This window comes from Hypanus sabinus, chromosome 13 (assembly GCF_030144855.1).
Source record: "Hypanus sabinus isolate sHypSab1 chromosome 13, sHypSab1.hap1, whole genome shotgun sequence".
Lineage (NCBI taxonomy): Eukaryota > Metazoa > Chordata > Chondrichthyes > Myliobatiformes > Dasyatidae > Hypanus > Hypanus sabinus.
The window spans coordinates 79,439,096-79,464,716 of record NC_082718.1 but is presented as its reverse complement, the minus strand read 5'-3'; the positions used below and the strand labels follow the sequence as shown (position 1 = coordinate 79,464,716).

Here is a 25,621-nt window from a genome sequence, read left to right as displayed (position 1 = left end):
GCATCCTATCAATGTCCCGCTGTAACATCTGACAGCCCTCCACACTATCCACAACACCCTCAACCTTTGTCTCATCAGCAGATTTACTAACCCATCCCTCCAATTCCTCATCCAGATCATTTATAAAAATCACAAAGAGTTGGGGTCCCAGAACAGATCCCTGAGGCACACCACAGGTCACTGACCTCCATGCAGAATATGACCCGTCCATAACCACTCTTTGCCTTCTGTGGGTAAGCCAATTCTGGATCCACAAAGCAATGTCTCCTTGGATCCCATGCCTCTTTACTTTCTCAATAAGCCCTGCATGGGGTACCTTATCAAATGCCTTGCTGAAATCCATATACACTACATCTACAGCTCTTCCTTCATCAATGTGTTTAGTCACATCCTCAAAAAATTCAGTCAGGCTTGTAAGGCACGTTCTGCCCTTGACAAAGTCATGCTGACTATTCCTAATCATATTATACCTCTCCAAGTATTCATAAATCTTGCCTCTCGGGATCTTTTCGATCAACTTACCAACCACTGAAGTAAGACTCACTGGTCTATAATTTCCTGGGCTATCTCTACTCCCTTTCTTGAATAACCGAACAACATCCGCAATCCTCTAATCCTCTGGAACCTTCCCCATCCCCAGTGATGATGCCAAGGTCATTGCCAGAGGCTCAGCAATCTCCTCCCTCACCTCCCACAGTAGCCGGCACTCGTCTGGTCCCGGAGACTTATCCAACTTGATGCTTTCCAAATGCTTCAGCACATCCTCTTTCTTAATGTCTATACGCTCAAGCTTTTCAATCCACTGTAAGTCATCCCTACTAGCGCCAAGATCCTTTTCTATAGTGAATACTGAAGCAATGTACTCATTAAATATCTCAGCTGTCTCCTCTGGTTCCATACACACTTTCCCATTGTCAGACCTGACTGGTCCTATTATTATTAAAGTACATATATGTTATAGGGTGTTGAGATTCCTTTTCTTGCAGGTGTTTACAGGTAAAAAGAATTTTGCAAAAAGCTACACATAAACATTGCAAACTGCAATGTGTAAAAGAAGACCGACTGTGCAAATAAAAATGAGAACATGAGTTGTAAAGTGTCCCTGAAAGTCAGTCTGTAGGTCCTAGAATCAGATCACAGTAGTGGTGATTGAAGTTATCCACATCAGTTCAGAAGCCTGAAAGTGAAAGGGTAATATCTGTTCCAGAACCTGATGGTGAGGGAGCCAAGATTTCCGTACTTCCTGCCCGTCGGTAGTAGTGAGAAGAGGATACTGCAGCTACATAATTAGCTTATTGGAAGCAGGGAAGAATCAGCAGAAGGTCTACTAGTCACTAAGGGTCACCTGCGCTGCCTTTACCTCAGAGCATACCGAAGCAACTGAACTAGACGTTTATAAGCACTGGGCCGAACTGGAAAGGTCAGGTACAGGCCAAATCGAGGCAGCGGGGTCTAGGCCCCAGAGTGTGTCGAAGTGACTGAACCCAGTGTTTGGATGACCATTTAGGCTCCAGGCCAGATTGCAAAGGTCAGGGTGTCAGGGCTCAGGGCAAAGGCCGGGCCAGTTCAGCTGACTGCTCTGCAACGTTTACTCAGCCCTGCGCTGAACTGAGGGTCTGTGGACAGGAGGCGCTTTGTGGACCTCAGTTCAGAAAGCTGTCTGCTTGTGTTCAGTGTTTGCATACTTCCTTTTTCTCTCTGCACATTGGGAGTCTGATGGGGTTTTTTTTAAATGTGCCCTTTCGGGTTTCTTTGTTTTGTGGCTGCCTGTTAGGAGACGAATCTCAAGGTTGTATAAAATATACATATTTTGATAATAAATGTACTTTGAGCTTTACCAGCTTAGCAAATTACTAGAGAGATATGCATAAAAAATCAGAGTAGATTCATAAGTATATTAAATTAGTTCCTGTCCAGGACTGGTACGGTATGTTACTTTAAGTTGATGTAATTTAAAGCACATTTGTCATGTTTGTAATGTACTCTGCTGCTGCTGCATTTTCCATGGTATTTACACCCTGGGTGTGTATGCCCATGGCAATAAACATGAAGTTAATGAAACCCCCTGGTTTCCTTGGCTATTGTAAGTCTAGGGAAGACGCTCTCCGGTCCCACCAAACTTGTGGATCGAGATGACTCTCACACCCCAAACCCCAGTTTGTGTGGTTGCTGCATAATTTGCTACCCTGTTACAAATTAGTGCCACGAAATGTCAGACGGTGCACTGCATACGATTAAAGGAATTATCTTTATGAATCTCAACTAAAGGGTTAGTAAAGAAAAACGAAAAGAAAAGGACTCATTTTAATTAAACAGTCAAATGTGCACAAGCTGGAGCTCAACATTTCATCATTTTCACTGATCCTCAATTGACCTTCGCCCCTGTCTTCATCGAATCACAGTCCTGCTCCGGGTCGAATCCTATAACCTGTTCTCTCCTGCATCGTCTCTCTTCAACTCCCATCGAACAAAAGCCCAACCTTAGTGCCCGTCAGCAGAGAAACCTCCCCTCAGTTCCACCAGCCTAACTGGATGGTACAAATTCCTCATCATCCCTCATCTTCAACAATAACCCAAACAGGCTGACAGCAGAACAGACTGCTCTTACAGAACTGCTCAATGAAATACCTACAGCATAACAGTAAAAATACAAACCAGGGCATTACATTAAGAGTTGCTATGGAGATTGAATAAGGCTTCTGACTTTGCTGTTAAAGTTGCAGACAGTTAATTGCAGTGCCTAAAAGTGTGCCAATGCTTTCTCTGCCTTCAATTATTTTTCAACTAAACCAGGGGTTCCCAACTTGGACTCTGCGGCCCCTTCGACTAATACTAGGGGTCCATTGTATAAAAAAGGTTGGGAACCCCTGGACTAGGCAGCCACCTTTGGCGCACAGAGCATCTTCAATTAAACTCCATGGGAATGGAGAAGAAAGATGCATCCGGCAACCAACGTGACTTGTTAGCATCAAAATTTGCAAAAAAAAACTAATGCATAAACTTATTCACTTAAATACTTGTAACTATCCTATCACTAATTCTTTTCCTCATTTATTTATTTAATTCACTGAGATACGGTGCAGAATAGACCTTCCTGCCCTTGGAGCCACACCAGCCAGCAAACACCGAGTTTAATCCTAGCCCAATGCCCAGCTGACCTACCCCAAACAGTACAACTTTGGGTCGTGGGAGGAAACCAGAGCACCCGGATGAAACCCAAACAAATAGTTGGCTTTATGTTTGACTTGAAACACATTTTGACTTCTGGAAACTTAAACTGGAAATCTGAAGTAAAACTGTGAGAGGAAGTCAAGGTAAAGTAATCTAAACAAATACAGGAACAATGGTTTATCAGGATATCTAAATGCAGAATTGTTAACAATGTGGAATACACTTAACAGTTTGAAAGTTAATGAATGGAAGGAACACTGAAAGAAAGAAGTGCCTGTAATAAAAATCCATTTTTCTTATCCCTACTCCACTGTCTCAAAACATTGAGACATAAATCAATGATTCATGCGACTGATTAATTATTTACTCCATTGCACTTTTCGCTGAATTTCCATCATTAGCAATTTAATCCATGAAATCCAAACCATCGTCTCACTCTTGTCCTGTCCTGGCTTGTATCTTGCTTACATGCTTTTGGTTCTTAGATGTGTGAAAAAATAACATTGCTTTACCCACACAGAAGGATGAGGGCACACAAAACATCACGTTTTGAGACATCCCGGACCCTGGAACTTGGGAGGCAACATTCCATCCGGGTGTCTCTATCGCCTCCGCAGGATCTCCTGTCCACTATGGAATGCCCTATCACTACCATGCTGTTGTTTCTTAAATGTGTGGAAGGATAATTTTACTTTACCCACGCAGAAGAATGAGGGCACACAAAACATCACTGTCCATCCCTCACAATAGAGTCCAATGCACAAGTCTACATTTTTGAAAAAAAACACGTTTCTTTGCTCGTTTTTTTCTGTTGCAAAGAACTCTGACAAAGGGTCTTCAACTTGAAGCCTTCACTCTTGTTTCTATTTGCACTGCCTGATTTCTTGAGTGTTTCTATTTTCCTTTTTGTTTCCATTTCCAGCAATTTTTGTTTCCCGTTTTACCAGATAGCACACATATTCCCTATCTGGTCCTCGGATGGGGAGGACTCCTGAGCACTTAGACTCAGCAGGTGTGCCTAAGAGCCAAGGAACACAGCATTTGGAGAGGGGTTGGTGACAATTTGGCCACTGCACATGCACGAAGTACCTTCAGTGCATCACAAGAGAGTATAAAGGATTCCAGTTAATTGGTCCACCAGTTAATCGGGACAGCCGCTTATTTGGGCCAACTCTTAAAAAATAACAACCAACTGAGAAAGTAGCCAGGATTCCCTCATTTATTTGGGACACTATGCTGCTTAATTGGGACAGGAGACTGTTGCTGAATAGTTTATAACTAGCATCAGTTGCGTGATATTGTGTGGCTGTTAAGACACTATACCGTGCTTAAAGCAAATTGTTTTTAAGTAACGTCATTTGCTTGTGTTCGTTTTCAAAAAGCAGTGATTTTTGTCACCAATGGTTGACGAGATTTAAGCAGTAAGACAACTCAGAATTGGTTCGCGCACTGCAGTTTCAAGCATTCAGGCTTGGAGATGCCAGAAACGGCCGGGAGTGAAATTGAAATGATTTCCCTGCTTCAAGGAGTTAAGAACTATGAAGAATTTGAAGGTATTGACAATCATCGTGAACGTTATAATGAAAATGAAGAAATGGAAGATGCAATTGTCAGAAGAATTGTAGAACTGCCGTCTTGGCTATTAGGTCTTACTGTGGATCTTATTCACCCCGTCTGCCAGAGCTAACTAGGGCCCTATTTCATTAAGGTATGAAGCCCGCCGGCTACCCTCACCTGGTTTTGCCCGCCTATTGAGGTGTGGCTACTGTCGCATGCAAACAGCTGCTTGGAGCTACAGGTGAGAGCTAAGTGTCCAATGGTGCCCAAAGGTGAGTGAGCTGCCCCTTCAACAGAGGTGCCACCCCTCCATGGACACCCCATACTCAGCAGATTACACGTGAATTCCTCTGTCAATAACTTTTAGGAACTAATACACAGTTTTATAGTACTGTGGTAGTACTGGTAGTGTTCTAAGTTGTTCCGTATTTCATTTAAATATATCATTTGTTACTTAGTTTAACAGTTTGTCTTTTTTATACCTTCTTAACTATTTCCATGAAATTTCAGCTAATTGGACAGCCGCTTAACTTGACCAAAATATACTGGTCCCAATGTGTCACAATTAACTGAAATTATGGAACTTGTGCAGGATTAAAAATGCCTTTCTTAACATTGTTTTATCCCTTCCCTGTCCTCATTTTTCTTGCTCTGTTTACATCTCCTCCAGACAGATCCACTCTGACAAACAAACCTTCACCACCATATTCTAGACAGCATCATTATCATGTGTCGTGTCGTATGACATGGGCAATCGTGGACCACGACTGTGATTGCTCTTGGCAAATTCTTCCACAGAAGTGGTTTGCCATTGCCACCTTCTGGGCAGTGTCTTTACAAGATAGGTGACCCCAGCCATTATCAATACCCTTTAGAGATTGTCTCTGCCTGGTGTCAGTGGTCACATAATCAGGACTTGTGATACACACCAGCTGCTCATACGGCCATCCACCACCTGCTCTCATGGCTTTACGTGACCCTAATTTGTGGGGGGTGGGGGGCTAAGCAGGTGCTACACTGTGCCCAAGGGTGACCTGCAGGCTAGCGGAGGGAAGGAGCACCTTACACTTGCTTTGCTAGAGACACATCCCCACCCCAATGCCCTATCAGCAGATAACATCTGTTTCCTTTGACCTGCATCCTATCACAGAAATTCTCTTTGACCTTTCCACACTTCTACCTTCGCTACAATTTAAAATGTGTTTTATTTTCTGCTGGGGGTTTGTTCTTGCCAACAATATCCATGGACTCAGGGACTGGGGTATATTACAGTGTATCTTTCTGTGGGACTGTACATTTACTGCTATCTTATATGCATCTTGTGCTGTGTATGACTCCTGGTACTGTGTTTTTCATGGGTATTCATGTATGGTTGAATGATGATTAAATTTGAACTTGATTTTCTCTCACTTTCTCCTGTGCGTTGTTCTCTAAAGATGCTGCCTGACCTGCTGAGCATTGGCAAACTTTGTCACATGGTGCGAGCAGAATCATCTGCAGCTTAATGTGAAAAAGACTAAGGAGCTGGTGGTGGACCTGAGGAGGGCTAAGGCACCGGTGTCCCCTGTTTCCATCCAAGGGGTCAGTGTGGACATGGTGGAGGATTACAAATACCTGGGGATATGAATTGACAATAAACTGGACTGGTCAAAGAACACTGAGGCTGTCTACAAGAAGGGTCAGAGCCGTCTCTACTTCCTGAGGAGACTGAGGTCCTTTAACATCTGCCGGACGATGCTGAGGATGTTCTAAGAGGCTGTGGTGGCCAGTGCTATCATGTTTACTGTTGTGTGCTGGGGCAGCAGGCTGAGGGTAGCAGACACCAACAGAATCAACAAACTCATTCGTAAGGCCAGTGATGTTGTGGGGGTGGAACTGGACTCTCTGACGGTGGTGTCTGAAAAGAGTATGCTGTCCAAGTTGGATGCCACCTTGGACAATGAGTCCCATCCACTCCATAATGTACTGGTTAGGCACAAGAGTACATTCAGCCAGAGACTCATTCCACTGAGGTGTAACACTGAGTGTCATAGGAAGCCATTCCTGCCTGTGGCCATCAAACTTTACAACTCCTCCCTCGGAGTGTCAGACACCCTGAGCCAATAGGCTGGCCCTGGACTTATTTCCACTTGGCATGATTAACTTATCATTATTTAATTATTTATGGTTTTATATTGCTATATTTCTTCACTATTCTTGGTTGGTGCGGCTGTAACGAAACCAAATTTCCCTCGGGATCAATTAAGTATGTCTGTCTGTCTGTCAAACATTTTCTGTCTTCATTTCAGATTTACAGCAACTTGCAACTTATCCTGCAGTAGAAGAAATTAAAGGTGGTTTAAATACGTATCACCGGGTGTATATGAAGAGACAGAATAGGTACAGGTTTGCCACAACCCTTTCATGGCCTTGAGACAAATTTCATCAGACAAAGCCAATGAAGCCAATGATGCATCACTTCATTCAAGGGTGGATTAAGTTCTTAAGAAGGTTAATAAATAATGCATCCTCCATAACTTTATACAGACCCTTGGCCCAGGTGAGAGAAATTGAGAACAATACCACATAAATAATAACTTCTACAAGCTATTTAGTTCTGGGTAATTTAAGCAGCCAGCCACATTCTGACAGCAGAATGGAAAGGGTTATACCCAGACAATGTGAGCCTGTGGTAACACCTTAAAGGGCAATGACCTCAAGGATGAAAACATAGCATGTACAGACAAAAAAGTTTCTTGATGCTTGACACCTTCCCACATATTCTGGCTCCTATCAGCCATTGCTGTCTGGTTTTGTGCAGCATCCTCTCACAACATAGGAAAACTACAGCAAACTGTCAGATCAGCTGAAAAGGTCACTGGCTGCAGTTCAATATCACCGCAGGGGTTGTATGTGTCCAGCCCAAAGAAGCAGGCAGGAAAAATTATTACAGACACTACTCACCCAGCAAACTGCCTTTTCCAAAATCTCCCTTCTAGAAAGTGTTATAGGGCTATTAAAACAGAGGCTTTGCACCATCTTAAAAGTTTTTTCTCTCAGGCAGTTAATCTGATCGACGATTCTAGTTAGGCCTTGCACCCCCCCATCTATTACCTTAGCAATTACACTGTACTGTAAACACTTCGACTCCCTCCCCTTTTTTATAACATTTACATTGTAAATACATGCTGGTATTTATGTATTTATGCACATTTTACTCTATTTCCATATGCTAGTCTGCAAGTTTGTTATTTATTTAGCCATTGTGCACATCCACACGGAGCATTGTTGCAGGAAAGCCGGCCCCCACCATCCAGGACATTCTCTCTTCTCACAGCTGTCATCAGAAAGAAGATACAGGAGCCTCAAGATTCACACCAGGTTCTGGAACAGTTATTACTCCTCAACCATCAGGTTTCTGAAGCAAAGAGGATAACTTCACTCAACTTCACTTGCTTCATCACAGAACTGTTCCCACAACCTCTGGACTCAATTTCAAGGACTCTTCATTTCATGTTCTCGATATTATTTATTTATTACTCATTATCTTTTTCTTTTGTATTCGCACAGTTTGCACACTGGTTATCCTCCCTGTCGGTGTGGTCTTTCACTGATTCTCTTATGGTTATTAGATTTATTAAGTATGCCGGCAAGAAAATGAATCTCAGGGTTGTATATGGTGACACACGTGTACTTTGATAATAAATTTACTGTGAACTTTGATACAGCACAGAGTAGGCCTTTGAAGCATTACAATCTGTGCCGCCACAGTAACCCATGACAATCCCAATTTAACCCTGACCTAATCATGGGACAATTTACAATGACCTATTAAACTAGGCAGTACCTCTTTGGACCATGGGAGGAAAGCAGTGCACCCAGGGAAAACTAACGTACTCCAGGAGGAGGACGTACAGAGACTCATTACAGAAGACGCTGGAATCGAACTCCAAACTCCGATGCCCTGAGCTGTAATAGCACTGTGCTAGTCACTACTCTTTCATGGCATCCGTATATAATTCCTATTCTTATTCTTTAGCCCTTTTGCCCATTATGCCATAGGCATTTGGGGCACCAATGAAGGCCCTCCATCTCAGGCAGTGTTTAGGGCTTCCTTCATCACGTCAACAGCTTCCTCTGTGTTTTCACTACTGTCAGTCACGCAATTCCAAGATGGCGATTCAGGAATACCATCACACCTAGATGTAGACGAATTCTTCATTGCTGTTTCCGTAACAATTTTGTTTTACCAGTCAGGGTTTTTACCCCTGAGCTGAAACCCCAAACCTGAAAGACCAGTGGACCACTCTTAGTCTGGCCTTTACCCTTTGACCTGTTTGGAATGGGTGCCCCAACCGACAGACAGTGCATAGAGCCCTGACTCCAGCCAACACAGCTTTCCAGGTCATCGAGACATGCAAGCCTCCAAACGCCACAACAAGGTTATGGTCCTCTTGGAGTTCCTAGTTTCATAAGTGTTGAATATTATTTTTTGTTGCATGTCGTGTGAACACATAAATTAGAAGCAAATTCCTAATGCGTGAAAATGAATATGGTGAATAAAGTTGATCCTTGATCCTTGACATTTTGACCCAATACCTGTTTATTTCAATAAATACATAAACTAGAATCACTGCTTTTTCAACAACAGCTCAGAGGGTCACACAAACTGCTCAGAAACACTGCCAATATTAACAAGTATCATGCGAAAGTTTTGAATGGATGTCGAATTCCCACTGCCCAGAGCTCAAACAGGAGAAATTCAGCAGATACTGGAAATCCAAAGCAACACACACACACAATGCTGCAGGAACTCAGCAGGCCAGGAAGCAACTACTGAGAAGAGTATAGAGTTGACGTTTCAGGCTGAGACCCTTCATCGGGACTGGAAAGGAAGAGAAGTCAAAGTAAGGTAGTGAGGGGAGAGTGGTAGGTGATAGGTGAGAAGGGAAAGGGTGAAGTAAAGAGCTGGGAAGTTGATTGGTGGAAGAGGCTAAAGCCTGGAGAAGGGGAATCTGATAAGAGAGGACAGAAGACAATGGAAGAAAGGGGGGAGGAGTACCAGAGGAAGGCGATGGGCAGATAAGGAGATAAGGTAGGAGAGGGAAATAGGAATGGAGAATGGTGAAGTAGAAGGGGAGGGGTGAAATTACCAGAAGTTTGAGAAGTTGATGTTCATGCCATCAGGTTGGAGGCTACCCAGATGGAATATAACATGTTGCTCCTCCAACCTGAGTGTGCCCACATCGTGGCAGTAGAGGAGGCCATGGACTGACACGATTTTCTATTCCTGATGAAGGTTCTCAACCTGAAATGTCAACTGTTTACTCTTTTACTCTTTTCCATGGATGCTGCCTGGCCTGTTGAGTTCCTCCAGCATTTTGTGTGTGTTGCCCGAATTTTAGCCGGGCTGGCGTAATTAGTCTTGGTGCCTCGAAATTTGGAGAGGGAAGTGAAACAATATCCTCACGCTGGATCCCAAGGGAGCAGAAATTCCTGGTTTATTTATGACAGGCTCATAAGTCAGCAGTTATGGGAGAGGAAACCTGGAGCTGTGGATTAATGTACTGCACATTTAATATTAGGAGCACACATAATCTATAGATGTCTCAGAAAACAGAGTATTAATAAAAACTTCGGTTAAAGGGATCAACGCTATTGATCTGACTTCACAACTGCGCAGTAATGGATGCTGTTCACATCAATCTAATGTATACAACGTGCTGCTATCGATACTCTCGTAAATTAAACCAAACACAAATCATGTGCTGAGTATCGAAAAATTGAGCCATTTAATGTACAGGAGGAAAAATAACTAATGGCTGTTTAATGAATTATTGATATTTAGTTTTAATTCCTACTTAGCAAGACGTCGATACCCCAAGCATAAGTCCCCATTGATTCAAAAAACAATGTTGTTGCCGGTGAGAGAAAGGAAAGACCAGTATAAATCATTGGTTTGCTGAGCTTAAAAGTAGGGCTGGGCCAGGTCAAGGGCTGAGCACAAGCATTCATTATACAGATAAAACTGTGGATTCGTCACACTTGAGAGCATCCGTCAGGAGGGTGAGCCCACAGGAAGCATCCAGCCCCAACAGCGTGCCCGGCCAAGTACTACAGACCCGTGCTGATCAATCGGCTGGAGTGTTCACTTCGGCAGTCTGAGGAAGGCTTCAATTATACAGTGCTGAAGAACTTATTCTCCTAAATGACTATCGTCCAGTAGCACTCACATCCACTGTGATGAAGTGCTTTGAGAGGTCAGTGATGAAACATATGAACTCCTGCCTGAGAAGTGACTTGGATCCGCTCCAGTTTGCCTACCGTCGCAATGGGTCAACAGCAGATGCCATTTCATTGCCTCTTCACTCAATCCTGGAACCCTGCACAGTGAAGATGCATGCTTCAGGATGTTCTTCAATGATCACAGTTTGCCATTCAATGCTACCATCCTTTCAAAACTTATCAATGAGCTTCAAGCAGTAAGAGCCTATTCCACACTGTATCTCAATAAAATAAATAAAGTCCTTGGCCTCAATACCTCCGTGTGCACCTGGATTCTTGATTTTCTCACTTGCTGGTTTAGATCGACAACAACTTCTCCACTATCACCATCAGTGCAGGGGCAGCACAAGGCTGTGTGCTAAGCCCCCGGCTCTACTTGCTAAGCACTTACGAGTGTGAGGCTAAGTACAGCTCCAACACCATATTCACGTTTGCTAATGACATCACTGACATAGGCCAAATCAAAGGTGGTAACAAATCAGCACAGAGGAGGGAAATCACCATATATGAGGGAGATTGAAAACCTGACCGTGGTGCCCTAACAACAACCTCTCACTCAATGTCAGCAAGACCAAGAAGCTCATTATTGACATCAGGAGGAGGAAGAGGTCCACGAGCACGTCCTCACTGGGGAGAGGGTCAGCAACTTCCGATTCCTCAGTGTTATCAACTCAGAGGGCCTGGCAAATAAGTGCAATTACAAAGAAAGCACAGCAGTGCCTCTACTTCCTCAGAAGTTTGAGAAGAATTAGTACATCATCTAAAACTCTGACAAACCTTTACAGATTTGTGGTGGGAAGTATATTGACTGGATCACGGGATGGTATGGAAACACCAGTGCCCTCAAATCAGAATCGGCTTATCATCACCCGCAGTTGAGGTGAAATTTATTAACTTAGCAGCAACAGTTCAATGCAATACATAATCTAGCAGAGAGAGAAAAAAAAATAAATAAAATAAAACATAATAATAAAGTAAATCAATTATGTATATTCAATAGATTTTTAAAAATGTTCAAAAACAGAAATACTGTATATTAAGAAAAGTGAGATAGTGTCCATTTAGGAATCAGATGGCAGAGGGGAAGAAGCTGTTCCTGAATCACTGAGTGTGTGCCTTCAGGTTTCACCGCTCCCTAAAGATGTCCTGGGTACTTTGTAGGCTAGTGCCCAAGATGGAGCTGACTAGATTTACAACCTTCTGCAGCTTCTTTCGGTCCTGTACAGTAGCCCCTCCATACCAGACAGTGATGCAGCCTGTCAGAATGCTCTCCACAGTACAATTATAAAAGATTTTGAGTGTATTTGTTGACATCAAATCAAGTCAAGTCACTTTTTATTGTCATTTCAACTATAACTGCTGGTACAGTACATAGTAAAAATGAGACAATGTTTTTCAGGACCGTGGTGTTACACGACACAGTACAAAAACTAGACTGAGCTATGCAAAAAATAACACAGAAAAAAACTACACTAGACTACAGACCTACCCAGGACTGCATAAAGTGCACAAAAACAGTGCAGGCATTACAATAAATAATAAACTAGACAATAGGCTCAGTAGAGGGCAGTACGTTGGTGTCAGTCCAGACTCTTGGTATTGAGGAGTCTGATAGCTTGGGGGAAGAAACTGTTGCATAGTCTGGTCGCGAGAGCCCGAATGCTTCGGTGCTTTTTCCCAGATGGCTGGAGGGAGAAGAGTTTGTATGAGGGGTGCGTGGGGTCCTTCACAATGCTGTTTACTTTGCAGATGCAGCGTGTGGTGTAAATGTCTGTAATGGAGGGAAGAGAGACCCTGATATCTTCTCAGCTGACCTCCCTATCCGCTGCAGGGTCTTGTGATCCGAGATGGTACAATTTCCGAACCAGGCAGTGACACAGCTGCTCAGGATGCTCTGTGTGAGCCAAATCTCTTCAAACTCCTAATAAAGTTTAGCCGCTGTCTTGCCTTCTTTATAACTACCTCAATATGTTGGGACCAGGTTAGATCCTCAGAGATCCTGACATAGAGGAACTTGAAGCTGCTCACCCTCTCCACTTCTGATCCCTCTATAAGGATTGGTATGTGTTCCTTCATCTTACCCTTCCTGAAGTCCACAATCAGCTCTTTCATCTTACTGACGTTGAATGCCAGGTTGTTGCTGTGGCACCATTCCACTAGTTAGTGTATCTCTCTCCTGTAAACCCTCTCGTCACGACATGAAATTCCACCAACAATGGTTGTGTCGTCTGCAAATTTATAGATGGAGACACTGCATATAGTGCAGTTTATCACTGGAATTGCCCTCCCCAGCCTAAAGCACATCTGCACAGGGTGTTGTTACAGGAAAGTCATATCCATCAGAGCCATGTTCTCTTCTCACTGCTGCCGTCACGAAGGAGAAACAGGAGCCTCAGGTCCCACACCAGCAGCTTCAGAACACCATCAGGCTCCTGAACCAGAGGGGATAACTTCACTCACCTCAACTCTGAACTGTTCCCACAACCTATGGATGCACTTTCAAGGCATGTTCTCAATATTTATTGTTTATTTATTATTTTTTCTTCCTTTTTGTATTTTTACAATTTGTTGCCTGTTACACACTGGTTGTTCATCCTGTTGGGTGCAGTCTTACATTGACTCTATTGCGTTTCTTATATTTACTGTGAATGCCCGCAAGAAGATGAATCTTATGATTATATATGGCAACATACATGTGCTTTGATAATAAAGTTATCTTGGACTTTGAACTTTCAGAAAACAAGGATTGCAGCAAAAGGAATATTTTCCTGTCGAAAACTTGTCTAATATCACTAACCTAATCTTCAAACCCCCTTCCCCTCAATGATTTCATTTCCTCCTTTGATAATCCTTGCCAGTATCATCAGCTCTCCCTCTACATGATCCAGGAGACCATTCTCCATTGTACGTTCTTCCTGCGACCGCCTGGGTTTCTTCACACATACGGTTTAGTTTATAAGTTGTGGCCAAGCTATATTGGCTCCAGATGAACCCCTCGTGGGCTGTCCCCCCACCCCCACCATCGCCGCATATCTTGGGATGTGTTGAATGTTGAAGCAAAGAAAGTATTTCACTGTATGTTTCCATGTCTTGATTTTTAAATCTTTAAAAATCTTTAAATTATTGCTAACAGGATAGTTGAGGTGTAACAATAGAACTCAGACCAATCTTTTCTTTTCCCTTCTATGAATGTAAACAAGGCCAGTTATAACACACACTAAATACTGGAGGAACTCAGCAGGTCAGGCAGTATCTATGGAAATCAATAAACATAACATTTCAAGCTGAGACTCTTCTTCATGACTGCAAAGGAAGGGGGAAGATGCCAGAATAAAAGGTGGGAGGATAGCTAGAAAGTGACAGGTGAAGCCAGATGGGTGGGCAAGGTAGAGGGCCGGAGAGGAAGGGATCTGATAGGAGAGGAGAGTGGACCATAGGAGTAAAGGAAGGAAGAGAGGACCCGGGTGAGAAGAGGTAAAAGGCCAGAGTGGGGAACAGAAGAAGAGGAGAGGGGAGGGCCATGTGTCTTTTATCTTAACTCAACATTGATAGCTCAAGATTCATTATCAAACCTGACAATTTCTGCACAACACACAGAGAACATGGAAACAGAGAATCCACGAGCTGTTCAGAACACAAGCCAGGGCAATTGGTAGCCATAGTTCAAACTAAATTTATTATCAAAGAACATATATGTCACCATATAAAACCCTGAGGTTAATTTTCTTGCAGGCATACTCAATAAATCCATAATAGAATAATAACCATAATAGAATCAGTGGAAGACCGTGCCAATATGGGCCTTCAACCAAAGTATAAAAGACAACAACCTGCAAACACAAAAGAGATAATATTAAATAAATAAAAAGCAATAAATATTGAGAACATGAGATGATGAGACCTTGAAAGTGAGTCCATGGCTTGTGGGTACAGTTCAGTGATGGGGCAAGTATAGTTGAGTGATGTTATCCCCTCTGTTTTAACAGCCTGGTGGTTGAGACGTAGTAACTGTTCCTGGTGGTGTGAGTCCTGATGCTCCTGTACCTTCTTCCGGATGGCAGCAGTGAGAAGAGAGGTGGGTGGGGTGGGGGTCCCTGATGATGGATGGTGCTTTCTTATGACAACATTTTATGTAGATGTGCTCAATGGTGGGGAGGGCTTTACGGTGATGGACTGGGCCATATCCACAACTTTTTGTACAGTTTTCCATTCACAGGCCTTGGTGTTTCCATGCCAGGCTGTGTTAGCAAATATAAATGGAAAATCTCCCATTGCTTTCCAGCAACATCATTCAGCCCCTCAAATAAGTACCAACAGACAATGAAAGGCAAAAAGCTTGCACTTACCCAATGACATACATATCAATTCTTCCATCCGTCGAATTTAACCCCAAAAGTGACGTGACGTCATCAGGTGGGACAGCCGTGCCAACGTTCCATGTGATTATCTGCATACTGTCAAAATGAGAAAAGAGCATACTGAATAGACAAAACAGGTTGAAGAAGCGCAAGAAGTTTGTGGGTTTAATGGGATTACAGCTGAAAAGCACAGATATAAACTGAGCTCAGATACTCTCACTTCAGATTCACTCCTCAAAAGATGGGGACAGCTGGTGGGACACATACATGAAGCAGGAAGCAATAAGGAACTGTGCAGATAGATTAGAGTTTTGAAGTCCTTTTTCAGAAACCTTTGGATGAGTTACTTATTCATAACTTTTACTCAAGGAACTTAACAGGCAAGCAGAGTCTGTGATTGAACAAGCTGCATACACTGTAAGAAAGGAAAAGGGCTAAATGGTTAAACATCCCTTACACTTCAAGGACTTTTCTCATACCTTACAAAACAAGACCTAATTTCCTAAAAGGCTCTGTATCGATTCCCAGCTTAATAGTTCATTTTATCCTAAATTAAATCCATTTAATTAATTTAAAAATCTGAGCTGTTTCTTGGCAAATACTTTCTAGTGCACACATGGAATGTCCAGCTTTCTCTATAGGATATAATTTTGCTTTGGAAATTCTTATGTACAAAGTCACAAACAAACTAACTTTCTTTAATACACAAGGCTACAGAACTAAACCATAGTGGGAGAGACTTCTCATTGATCCCCATTCTCTACTTTTCTATGCAATTCTTGTTCTTTAAAGTGCTAGAAAATTGGAAGCTTTCATTGTGTTGGTTTCCATGGTAGAACACTTGCCATTGTTCACTTTAAAAGACCTGTTTATCAGATTACACTTCAAAGGTACTTTATTATCAGCTTTGAGAGGTTCTGGCATTGTGAATGGCACTCAATAAATGTAAATTTTTCATTCTTTTTAGATGACATGCAGAAGAGATTTCTAGGCTTGTAGACACTTGAGAATATATTTAATATTCATTATAGAGTAAAAATAAAACTCTTGGATAAATTATCATTGCCAAGTCAAAGCCAGCTTCCACTTGTCAACACCTGATGGCTGAAATGTGCATTCATGTGCTGCAGACATAACTGAACTCAACCTACGCCTCCCCCAAAGATAACACAAACAGCAGGTCAAAATAATTCAGTTAATACAGCCAAAAGGAAGTAGAATTTAATTTATGTATAAAAAGTCATTTCTCAGTTAATACAGAAACATGGAAAAGTCGCAAACTGCACCATCCCTGAATTGAATTTCTCTAGTGGCGAGGAGATTAAGGAGATCAAAGTTCAGAATAAATTTATCATCGCGGTACATGTTTGTTACCATATACAACCCTGGGATTCTCGCAGGCATAATCAACAAATCCAATAACTATAAAAGAATCAATAAAAGATCGGACCTAACAGGGTGGATAACTAGCATGCAAAAGACAACAAACTGCAAAAACTAACAAAAAAATAATAATAAATAAGCAATAAATATCAAGAACATGAGATGAATAGTCCTCGAAAGTGAGTCCATTGATTGTGGAAACATTTCAGCGATGGGACAGATGAATGAGTGAAGTTAACTCCACTGGTTCAAGAGTCTGATGGCTGAGGGGAAGTAACTGTTCCTGAACCTGGTGGGTGTAGTCCTGAGGCTCCTGTACCTTTTACCTGATGGCACCAGTGAGAAGAGAGCGTGTCCTGGGTGGTGGGGGGGCTTCCTGATGATGGATGCCTCTTTCCTGCAACAACGCTCCGTGTACTCAATGGCAGGGAGGGCTGTACCCATGATGGACTGGAGTAATTAAAATTTAACATAATCAATTAACATCTAGTAAATTAAATTTCATTCCTAACCAAGAGCCAATAGTACATTCTAATACTTTTCCTACAACACTACTCAATATAGTTCCCCATAGAGGAAACATATGCTTCTATTGAAGGCAATGCAGAAAATGTAGAAAAGGACAAAGGACATGGAAATATTAAGTCCTCCCGACTAATGAACACATCTACATGAAACATTGGTGTTAGGAAGCAGCATCCATCATCAAAGATCCCCACCACACAGGTCATGTTCTCTTCTCACTGCTGCCATCAGGTAGAAGGTACAAGAACCACAGGACTCGCACCACCAGGTGCAAGAACAGTTACTACCCCACAACCATCAAATAAAAGGGGATTACTACACTCAATTGCCCCATCATTAGAATCTTCCTACAACCAATGATCTCACTTGAAGAAGTTTTTTCCTCGTTATCTCATGTTCTTGTTATTTATTGCTATTCATTTATATTTACATTTGCACAGTTTGTTGTCTTCTGCACTCTGGTTGATCTTTCATTGAACCTGTTATAGTTACTATTCTATAGGTTTGCAGAGTATACCCACTAGAGTGTGAATTTCAAGGGTTGTGTGTGTGTATATATATATATATATATATACTTTGATAATAACATTTTGAACTTTGAAGTGGATCTGGTTGCTGCTACAGCTATTAGAGTGCAGAGGGAGAAAGGATCTTACTGAAACATCTAGGATTCAGTAGGATCTTGCCCAAGTGAATGTGAAGAGCCATTGAAAATTAGAGGGCACATTTTCAGGGGTCATATATTTCAGGTGGGACTGAACAGGAACCACTTCTTTCACAGAGCTATGACTCCTTGCTGTAGAGACTGTCATTGAGTATATTCAAGGCAAGGATTTGAGGGGTATGGGGAGAGTGGAGAGAAGGAACGGTGACCAAAATTAAATCCTTTGTGATCTTATTGAATGGCTGACCTCCAAATGGCCTTGTACTGGAATTGTTTCTTAGATCCATTCACATGGGACTCTCACAATGGCAATGACAGTGCAATGCTTTACGTGAAACACTGTCACGCGAAAGCAGCGACTATCATCAGTGATCCTCTCCCACAGGACGTGCTTTGTTCTCACTGCTGCCATTAGGAAGAAGATACAGGAGCCTCAGGACTCACACCACCAAGTTCAGGAACAGTTATTACCCTTCAACCATCAGGCTCTTGAACCAAAGGGGATAACTTCACTCAATTTCACTTGCCCCATCTTTGAACTGTTTCCACAACCAATGGACTCACTCTCAAGGACTCACCTCACATTCTCAATATTTATTGCTTACTTATTATTATTTTTTCTTTTTTGTATTCGCAGTCCGTCGTCTTCTGCACTGTGGTTGAACACTCAAGTTGGGCCGTCTTTCATTGATTCCGTTATAGTTATTCTTCTGTAGATTTATTAAGTATGCCCACAAGAAAATTAATCTCGGTGTTGTATATGGTGACATACATGGTATATGGTGTTTTCTGCCCCTCCCACTTTGTGCACTAAAAGTGCGTGGCTCCTCCTGGAATTACAATCTCAAATTCAGACTCAAATTCAAGGATTTGAGTGAATCTGGGATGTGTGAAGCCGAAGGCACAGACACGAAGAGACACATCCAACAACAGACCTGCCCTGTCCTGCTCTCAAATTCAAACTACCGTACAAGCATTTCAGTACCTACCACAGACCTCAAATTCACTTCTTCATGGAGCTGAGGGAAAACTATTCCCTCATCACAAAAACCTCTTTGGCACTCAGGTCACACGATATTCAAATCTTCTTGCAACAGTTAAACAACAGGAATGAACTCTCCACATGCAGCACTGATCTGTGTTCTATGCTGGAACACAAAGATCATTATCAACCAAGGGAAACAATTTGCATACTTCTTTGTTTTTTATGTAAGATAGCATAGAGTCAGGGATTGTATGTTTGAGCTTGATTAGTTCACAGAGCAAATTGAAAGTTTTTTTATATATAAATCACTCTTTCTTTAAGGAACAGCTCTGTGTTTTTGGCAATGTCTCAGTGTCTCAACCAATGATTATATTCAATGGCAGAGGAGGTTTACAGGAGCCATACAACATACAGCAGTCTCGCTACCACAGTCGTGTACCCTTCCTGGGAATTCGACGTTGCCATCATCTTATTCCACATGGCTTCTAGCTTTGTTTTCCGGTCTCTCGGTTTGGACCCACCAAGAATCCCAGGAAATCACCCTCCCCTCTTTTTCTATTCCCCACTCACCCCACACCTGCCTTACACTTCCCTTTGGGTCCCCTCCTCCTTCCCTTTCTCCATGGTCCACTCCCCTCTCCTATCAGATCCCTTCCTCTCCAGTCCTTTATCTTTCCCAACCACCTGGCTTCACCCATCACCTTCCAGCTTATCTCATCCCCCTCCCCCCACCCCACATTTTTATTCTGGCATCTTCCCCCTTAGTCCTGAAGTAGTGACTTAGCCCAATACATCCACTATTTATTCATCTTCACAGATGCTGCCTGATCTGCTGAGTTCCTCCAGCATTTTGTGTGTGTTGCATCTACAGAATCTGTCAAGTTTATAACACACTCCTACTTCTTTATACACCAGAAGAGGTTTAGTAGTAAGCCTTCTAGAAGGGAATGTTAACACCATGGCATGGACAATAAAAGCTGTGTCTACATCCCACAAAATTACTTGATGAATACATACATAGTTCAAGTGACTGGAATTAATAGAAAAGAATGAGGCTGCTACCTCAACCAGTTTTTCCAGGCTATGTTTGGGTAAAGCAATATTTCAATTTAATTTTTTTCTCAGCTCTAAATCTGTGACTCACTCTCTACTGAAGAAAACAGGACCTAGTTAAGGGCGGAGTCAAGGGGGTGTCAAGAGGCTGCCTCCGAGCTCATCTGCGGAAGCAGCTTAAATCCCTCTCTTTACTGTCTCTTTTTCCCTGTTCAAGGTGGCTGGGGTTCTGTCGAGGTTCTGATCTGCAACAGTAATCAAACTCTGCCTTTTTTTTAAAATGGCAGATGAGTCCCCACTCCTGGAGCTCGCTGGCTGACTGTTCCTCAACATTCTCCAGGGGCAGCTTGCAAGATAGCGCCTCAGGGGGCAGCCCTATAGATGGCCAGTGTTGCCGACAGGTGTCGTGGGAGAAGGAACATCAGGATTTCACTACGGCGGATGTACGGACAGAGGTCTCTGTGATCGAGTGATCACACTCTCTTTCTCTCACTGGTGGGAATAAGTTGCTGTCAATTCTTGAGCTGGAGAATTTCAGAATAAAAAGCAAAATGGCACACTGCAACATCTTAACAGTGACTGTTAGTCTCCCCTTTCGCTGTGAAATGAGTGACATCCCTCTGTGCCTGTCTGGCATCAGCCAAACTAGTACAAAGTGTCTTGTCTGTGGTCATAGTTGTCATCTACCTGCCCAGAGATCTTCTGTTCCCCTACATTTTCCAGCACTCCACCATCGACTGTATTTCCCTGCCTTCCTCAAATGCATCAACTCACACTTCTCCATCTTAAATCCGGTTTATGACTTCCTGCCCACTCAGCAGTCTGTTGTACTGTTATTTATAGCTTTCCATTTCAGAATGTTTTGCTATCAGCTGTGATCTTCTTGTGCCCACTTAATTTAAGTTTGGACTATTGATACATACCACAAAACCAATGGTGATCTGTGGAACTCCACACAACCAGCCTCCAACCACTGAAATATGTGTTCACCATTACCCTTTGCTTATATTGTATTTTGGGAACTTGCTTGCCTCTTTCCATCGAAATCCATGAACTATTACATTCCAATTAAAGTAATTCTTGTCAAAAGCCTTCAAATCTGCCACCCTTCGCTATCTTTCTTGTTAGTCAGCTGGAGCTGGAGATATTTTTCCCTCAGCAAAGTAATGGTGACTGCTCTTGAATTATCAACAATTCCTCTCGCTCCCGCTAGCCACTGGTGGAGGAGTTTTGGGCCCCGCGCTGCGAGGATTGAACAGCGAGGCTGTGGACTTGTTGTGGGGGACTTTGAGGTTCCTGCCCCAAGTACAGTATTTCTGGATTCCGGTTATTCTTTTTTGTGCTGTTTTTGAGCGGGGCGATCGACACAGACTGGGGCAATAGACAATAGACAGTAGGTGCAGGAGTAGGCCATTTGGCCCCTCTAGCCAGCACTGCCATTCACTGTGAACATGGCTGAACATACACAATCAGTACCCCATTCCTGCCCTCTCCCCATTTCCCTTGACCCCGCTATCTATAAGAGCTCTATCTAACTCTCTCTTGAATGCATCCAGAGACTTGGCTTCCACTGCCTTCTGGGGCAGAGCATTCCACATATCCACCACTCTCTGGGTGACAAAGTTTTTCCGCATCTCTGTTCTAAATGGCCTACCCCTTATTCTTAAACTGTGGCCTCTAGTTCTGGACTCACCCATCAGCGGGAACATGCCACCTGCCTCCAGCGTGTCCAATCCCTTAATAATCTTATATGTTTCAATCAGATCCCCAGGGGCGCCTCAGCAACAAATGGCTCTGCACGCGGACTGCCGTGGGCAAGCGGCACAGTGCTGGACTCCTGGTCTGATGGTTGATGCTCGCTGTTTGCAATATTTGTTCTTTTTTCGCATGTTGGGTTTTTGATGTTTTGTGACATGGGTTCTAGTATGCGTCTTTGTTTCACGACTGACTGCAGGAGGAATGTCAGGGTTGAATTCTGTACACATACTTTGATAATAAATGTACTTTGAATCTTTGAAATCATAATCATTGAGTCACACAGCATGGAATCAGGCCATTTGGCCCAACTGATCCATACTGACCCAGATGTCACATCCAAACTAGTTCCATTTGCCAGCATTATCCACATAACCTTCTAAACCCTTCTAATCCTTGTAGCTGTCCAACTTGTATTTTAAAAGTTTTTTCTGCCTGCCTCAACCACACTCTCCAGCAGCTCATTCCAAATACTTTATCGAAGCGGCAGGGCCTGGGTCTGAGAGTGAGGAATGACCCGTTGTTTGGATGATTTAAGAGCCAGGCCAGATTGAAAAGGTCAGGATGTCAGGGCCCGAGGCGAGGGATGGGTCAGTGTTTGGCTCACTTCTCTACGAGGTTTACTTGTCTCTATAGTGAACTGAGGCTGTGGCCTGGACCTAACAGGCTTCTAGATCGGCTGCAGTGATGACTGGTTTCCTGGTTGTGGACTCACTTTCATGGACTTCAGTTCTGAATTTTTTTTTTGTTTACTTTCATTGTTTGCACAGTTTGTTTCTTTTTCTGTACACTGGGCATTTGATGGTCTTTTATTTAAATAGGTTCTACTGGGTTTCTTTGCTTTGTGGCTGTCTGTGAGGAGACGAATCTCAAGGTTACATACATACTTTGACAATTAATGTACTTTGGACTTTGAACTATTTGTGTAAACAATAAAGTCAGAATTCCATAAATCAGCTCATCTGCGAACTGTAATTCCACTCACACACTAGTTCCGGAACACAGTTCGTTTCATAAAAGGAGTGTGTTGAAGGGAACCCTTGAATTCAGATGCTGGTAGTAAATTCTCCTCACGTTCCACTTTGCAGATTTCTTTTTCAGATGGAGGGACAGAAGCCCAGCCTTGTTCGTCCATCCAGAATACGGCAGTAGAACACACCCATTGCATTCTGACATAAATTATACCAATGCTTCCTTCACTGGAAATCCACTTGTCTTTTACTAATCACTTCTTCATTCTTGCTTTCATCTAAAGGCTGAAAAAGCATATTTTCTCAATGCTTCCTTATAATGCAGACTCTTATCATTGGAGACTAGTTCCTCTTATTTAGATTGTCTGAACATTTTTCTCACATCTCAAAATGCAGAAGTGGAATCCTGACCTGGAGCAAGTTTTACAATTGCACTTCATAAACACAAGAGATCCTACAGTTGCTGAAAATTTAGAGGAATGCACACAAAATGCTGGAGGAGCTCAGCAAGTCAGGCAGCATCTATGGCGGAGGTTCCCAACCTGGGGTCCATGGACCCCTTGGCTAATGTTAAGGCTCGTTTTGGGCCAAGACCCTTCATCAGGACTGGGAAGGAAGGGGTGGGAGGGGAAGAAGCCAGAATAAGAAGATGGCGGGAAAGGACAGAGTACAAGCTGGTAGATGGTAAGCAAAACCGGATGAAGGGGGAAGGTAGGTGGGTAGGGTGGTGGGGGGGGGGGAAGAAGTAAGAATCTGGGAGGTGATAGGTGGAAGAGGTAAAGGGCTGAAGAAGAAGGAATCTGATAGGAGAGAAATGGAAGGAGGAGGGGCACCAGAGGGAGGTGATGGGTAGGTGAGGAGAAGTGGTAAGAAGTGAACCAGAATGGGGAATGGAAAAAGGGAGAAGATGAAGGGAGAGAAATTACCAGAAATTAGAGAAATTGTATTTAACTCCTTTGACCAAATAATTCTCCATTTATTTAGTTCAGTACCACTCTTCAATGACTGAATGATTTTTTCCTTCTTCTGTTACAGCCACTCTTGCAATAGCTTGTCCAAAAACCATTCTTCACAAATGAGTGTCAGGGGCCACTTGACTCAGCTGGTCCCGAAGCCTGACGGAATTTCAATGTGGAACTGAATCAGGGTCAGGGGGCCAGAGAAAGAATCCAGTTACTCCTCCTGAAGCCAGTGATGTTGCAATTTACAGCGTTAGAACTGTCACTGTGCCAGAGGTCAACCGATTTCACACAGACTAAACTTCCAACCAGCTTTCTCACTAGACCATGTGACTATTTCCACACTGGGCAACACACTTCCTTATTTACTGGATCACTAGGGAAATCGGAGCATTTATTCTTATGTAAATATAAACTGAACCCAAATCAAACCGTGAAAACAACCGTCACGGTGAAACATTGCCATTCTGAGAAAGAAAATCATAAATGAACGAAATTCTGTAGATACAAGGAAATCTGCAGATGCTGGAAATTCAAGCAACACACACAAAATGCTGGTGGAACACAGCAGGCCAGGCAGCATCTATAGGGAGAATTGACGTTTCGGGCCAAGATCCTTTGTCAGGACTAACTGAAAGGAAAGATAGTAAGAGATTTGAAAGTGGGGGGGAGGGGGAAATTCCAGCTCTCAGCTTCACTCCACCCCCTCTGGTCTTCTCCTATTATTTCGCATTTCCCCCTCCCCCTCCTACTTTCAAATCTGTTACTATCTTTCCTTTCAGTTAGTCCTGATGAAGGGTCTCGGCTCAAAACATCGACAGTGCTTCTCCCTATAGATGCTGCCTGGCCTGCTGTGTTCCACCAGCATTTTGTGTGTGTTGTTTGAAATTCTGAAGATGTTGGAAATCCAGAATAACATACAGAAAAATACTGGAGGAACTCAGCAGGTCAGGCAGTATCAATGGAAGGGAATAAATAGTTGATGTTTCAGGCTAAGAACCCTCATCAGGACATGATGAAAGGTCTCGGCCCAAAACATCGACACTACCCATTTCCGTAGATGCTGCCTGACCCGCTGAGTTCCTTCAGCATTTTGTATATGTAATTCTGATAAAGATTATTTTCTATTGAAATCATCAGGACTGTGAAGTTCATGTTCAAGTGTATTTGTCACATATAGCCAGCGTCAAATTATCCTTTTGTAGCAGCACAATTGATCATTACAGCATGACATACATCCTGTAAGCTAACATTGGCTTTAAAGTTCAAGGTACATTTATCATCAAAGTATGTGTACTATTATAACCTTCAGATTCGTCTCCTTTCCGGAGAAACCCAATAGAACCCATTAAAACAATATAAAGACTGTCAAACACCCAGTGTGCAGAAAAAATTATGCAATTAAGGCAAGCAAATAACATTCAGAATTTAAATTAACAATAAATTATACATAACTTGCATGAAAATATAAACATAATGACTTTAGTAACACTAGAGATTCCGAAGATGCTGGAAATCCAGAGCAACACTCACGAAATGCTGGAGGAACTCAACAGGCAGCATCTACAGAAGGGTCGACATTTCAAGCCGAGATCCTTCTTCAGGACTGGAAAGGAAGGGGTAAGATGCCTGAATAGAAGAGGTGGATGGAAGGGAAGGAGGACAAGCTAATAGATAGATAGATAGATAGATAGATACTTTATTCATCCCCAAGGGGAAATTCAACATTTTTCCAGTGTCCCATACACTTACTGTAGCAAAACTAATTACATACAGTATTTAACTCAGTGTAAATATGATATGCATCTAAAATCACCCTCCCAAAAAGCATTAATAAATAGCTTTTAAAAAGTTCTTAAATAGTTTACTAAAGTGCATTGAGTGGTAACTTAAGCTCAGTCCTAACCCCGGCACTTTAACATGTCTTGCCCCTGGTGGTTGAATTGTAGAGCCGAATGGCGTTGGGGAGTAATGAT

General features: G+C 42.7%; 1 protein-coding gene across 5 annotated transcripts in view; it reads right to left on the bottom strand.

The window, feature by feature from the left end:
* Positions 1 to 25,621, bottom strand: part of inpp5jb (inositol polyphosphate-5-phosphatase Jb) — a 122,594-nt gene that overhangs the window by 77,743 nt on the left and 19,230 nt on the right. For all 5 annotated transcript variants that reach the window (XM_059987992.1, XM_059987990.1, XM_059987994.1 and 2 more), the window contains one exon: positions 15,339 to 15,446. In XM_059987992.1, the coding sequence (XP_059843975.1) occupies positions 15,339 to 15,446 (108 nt within the window). The remainder of the gene's footprint in view (positions 1 to 15,338; positions 15,447 to 25,621) is intronic.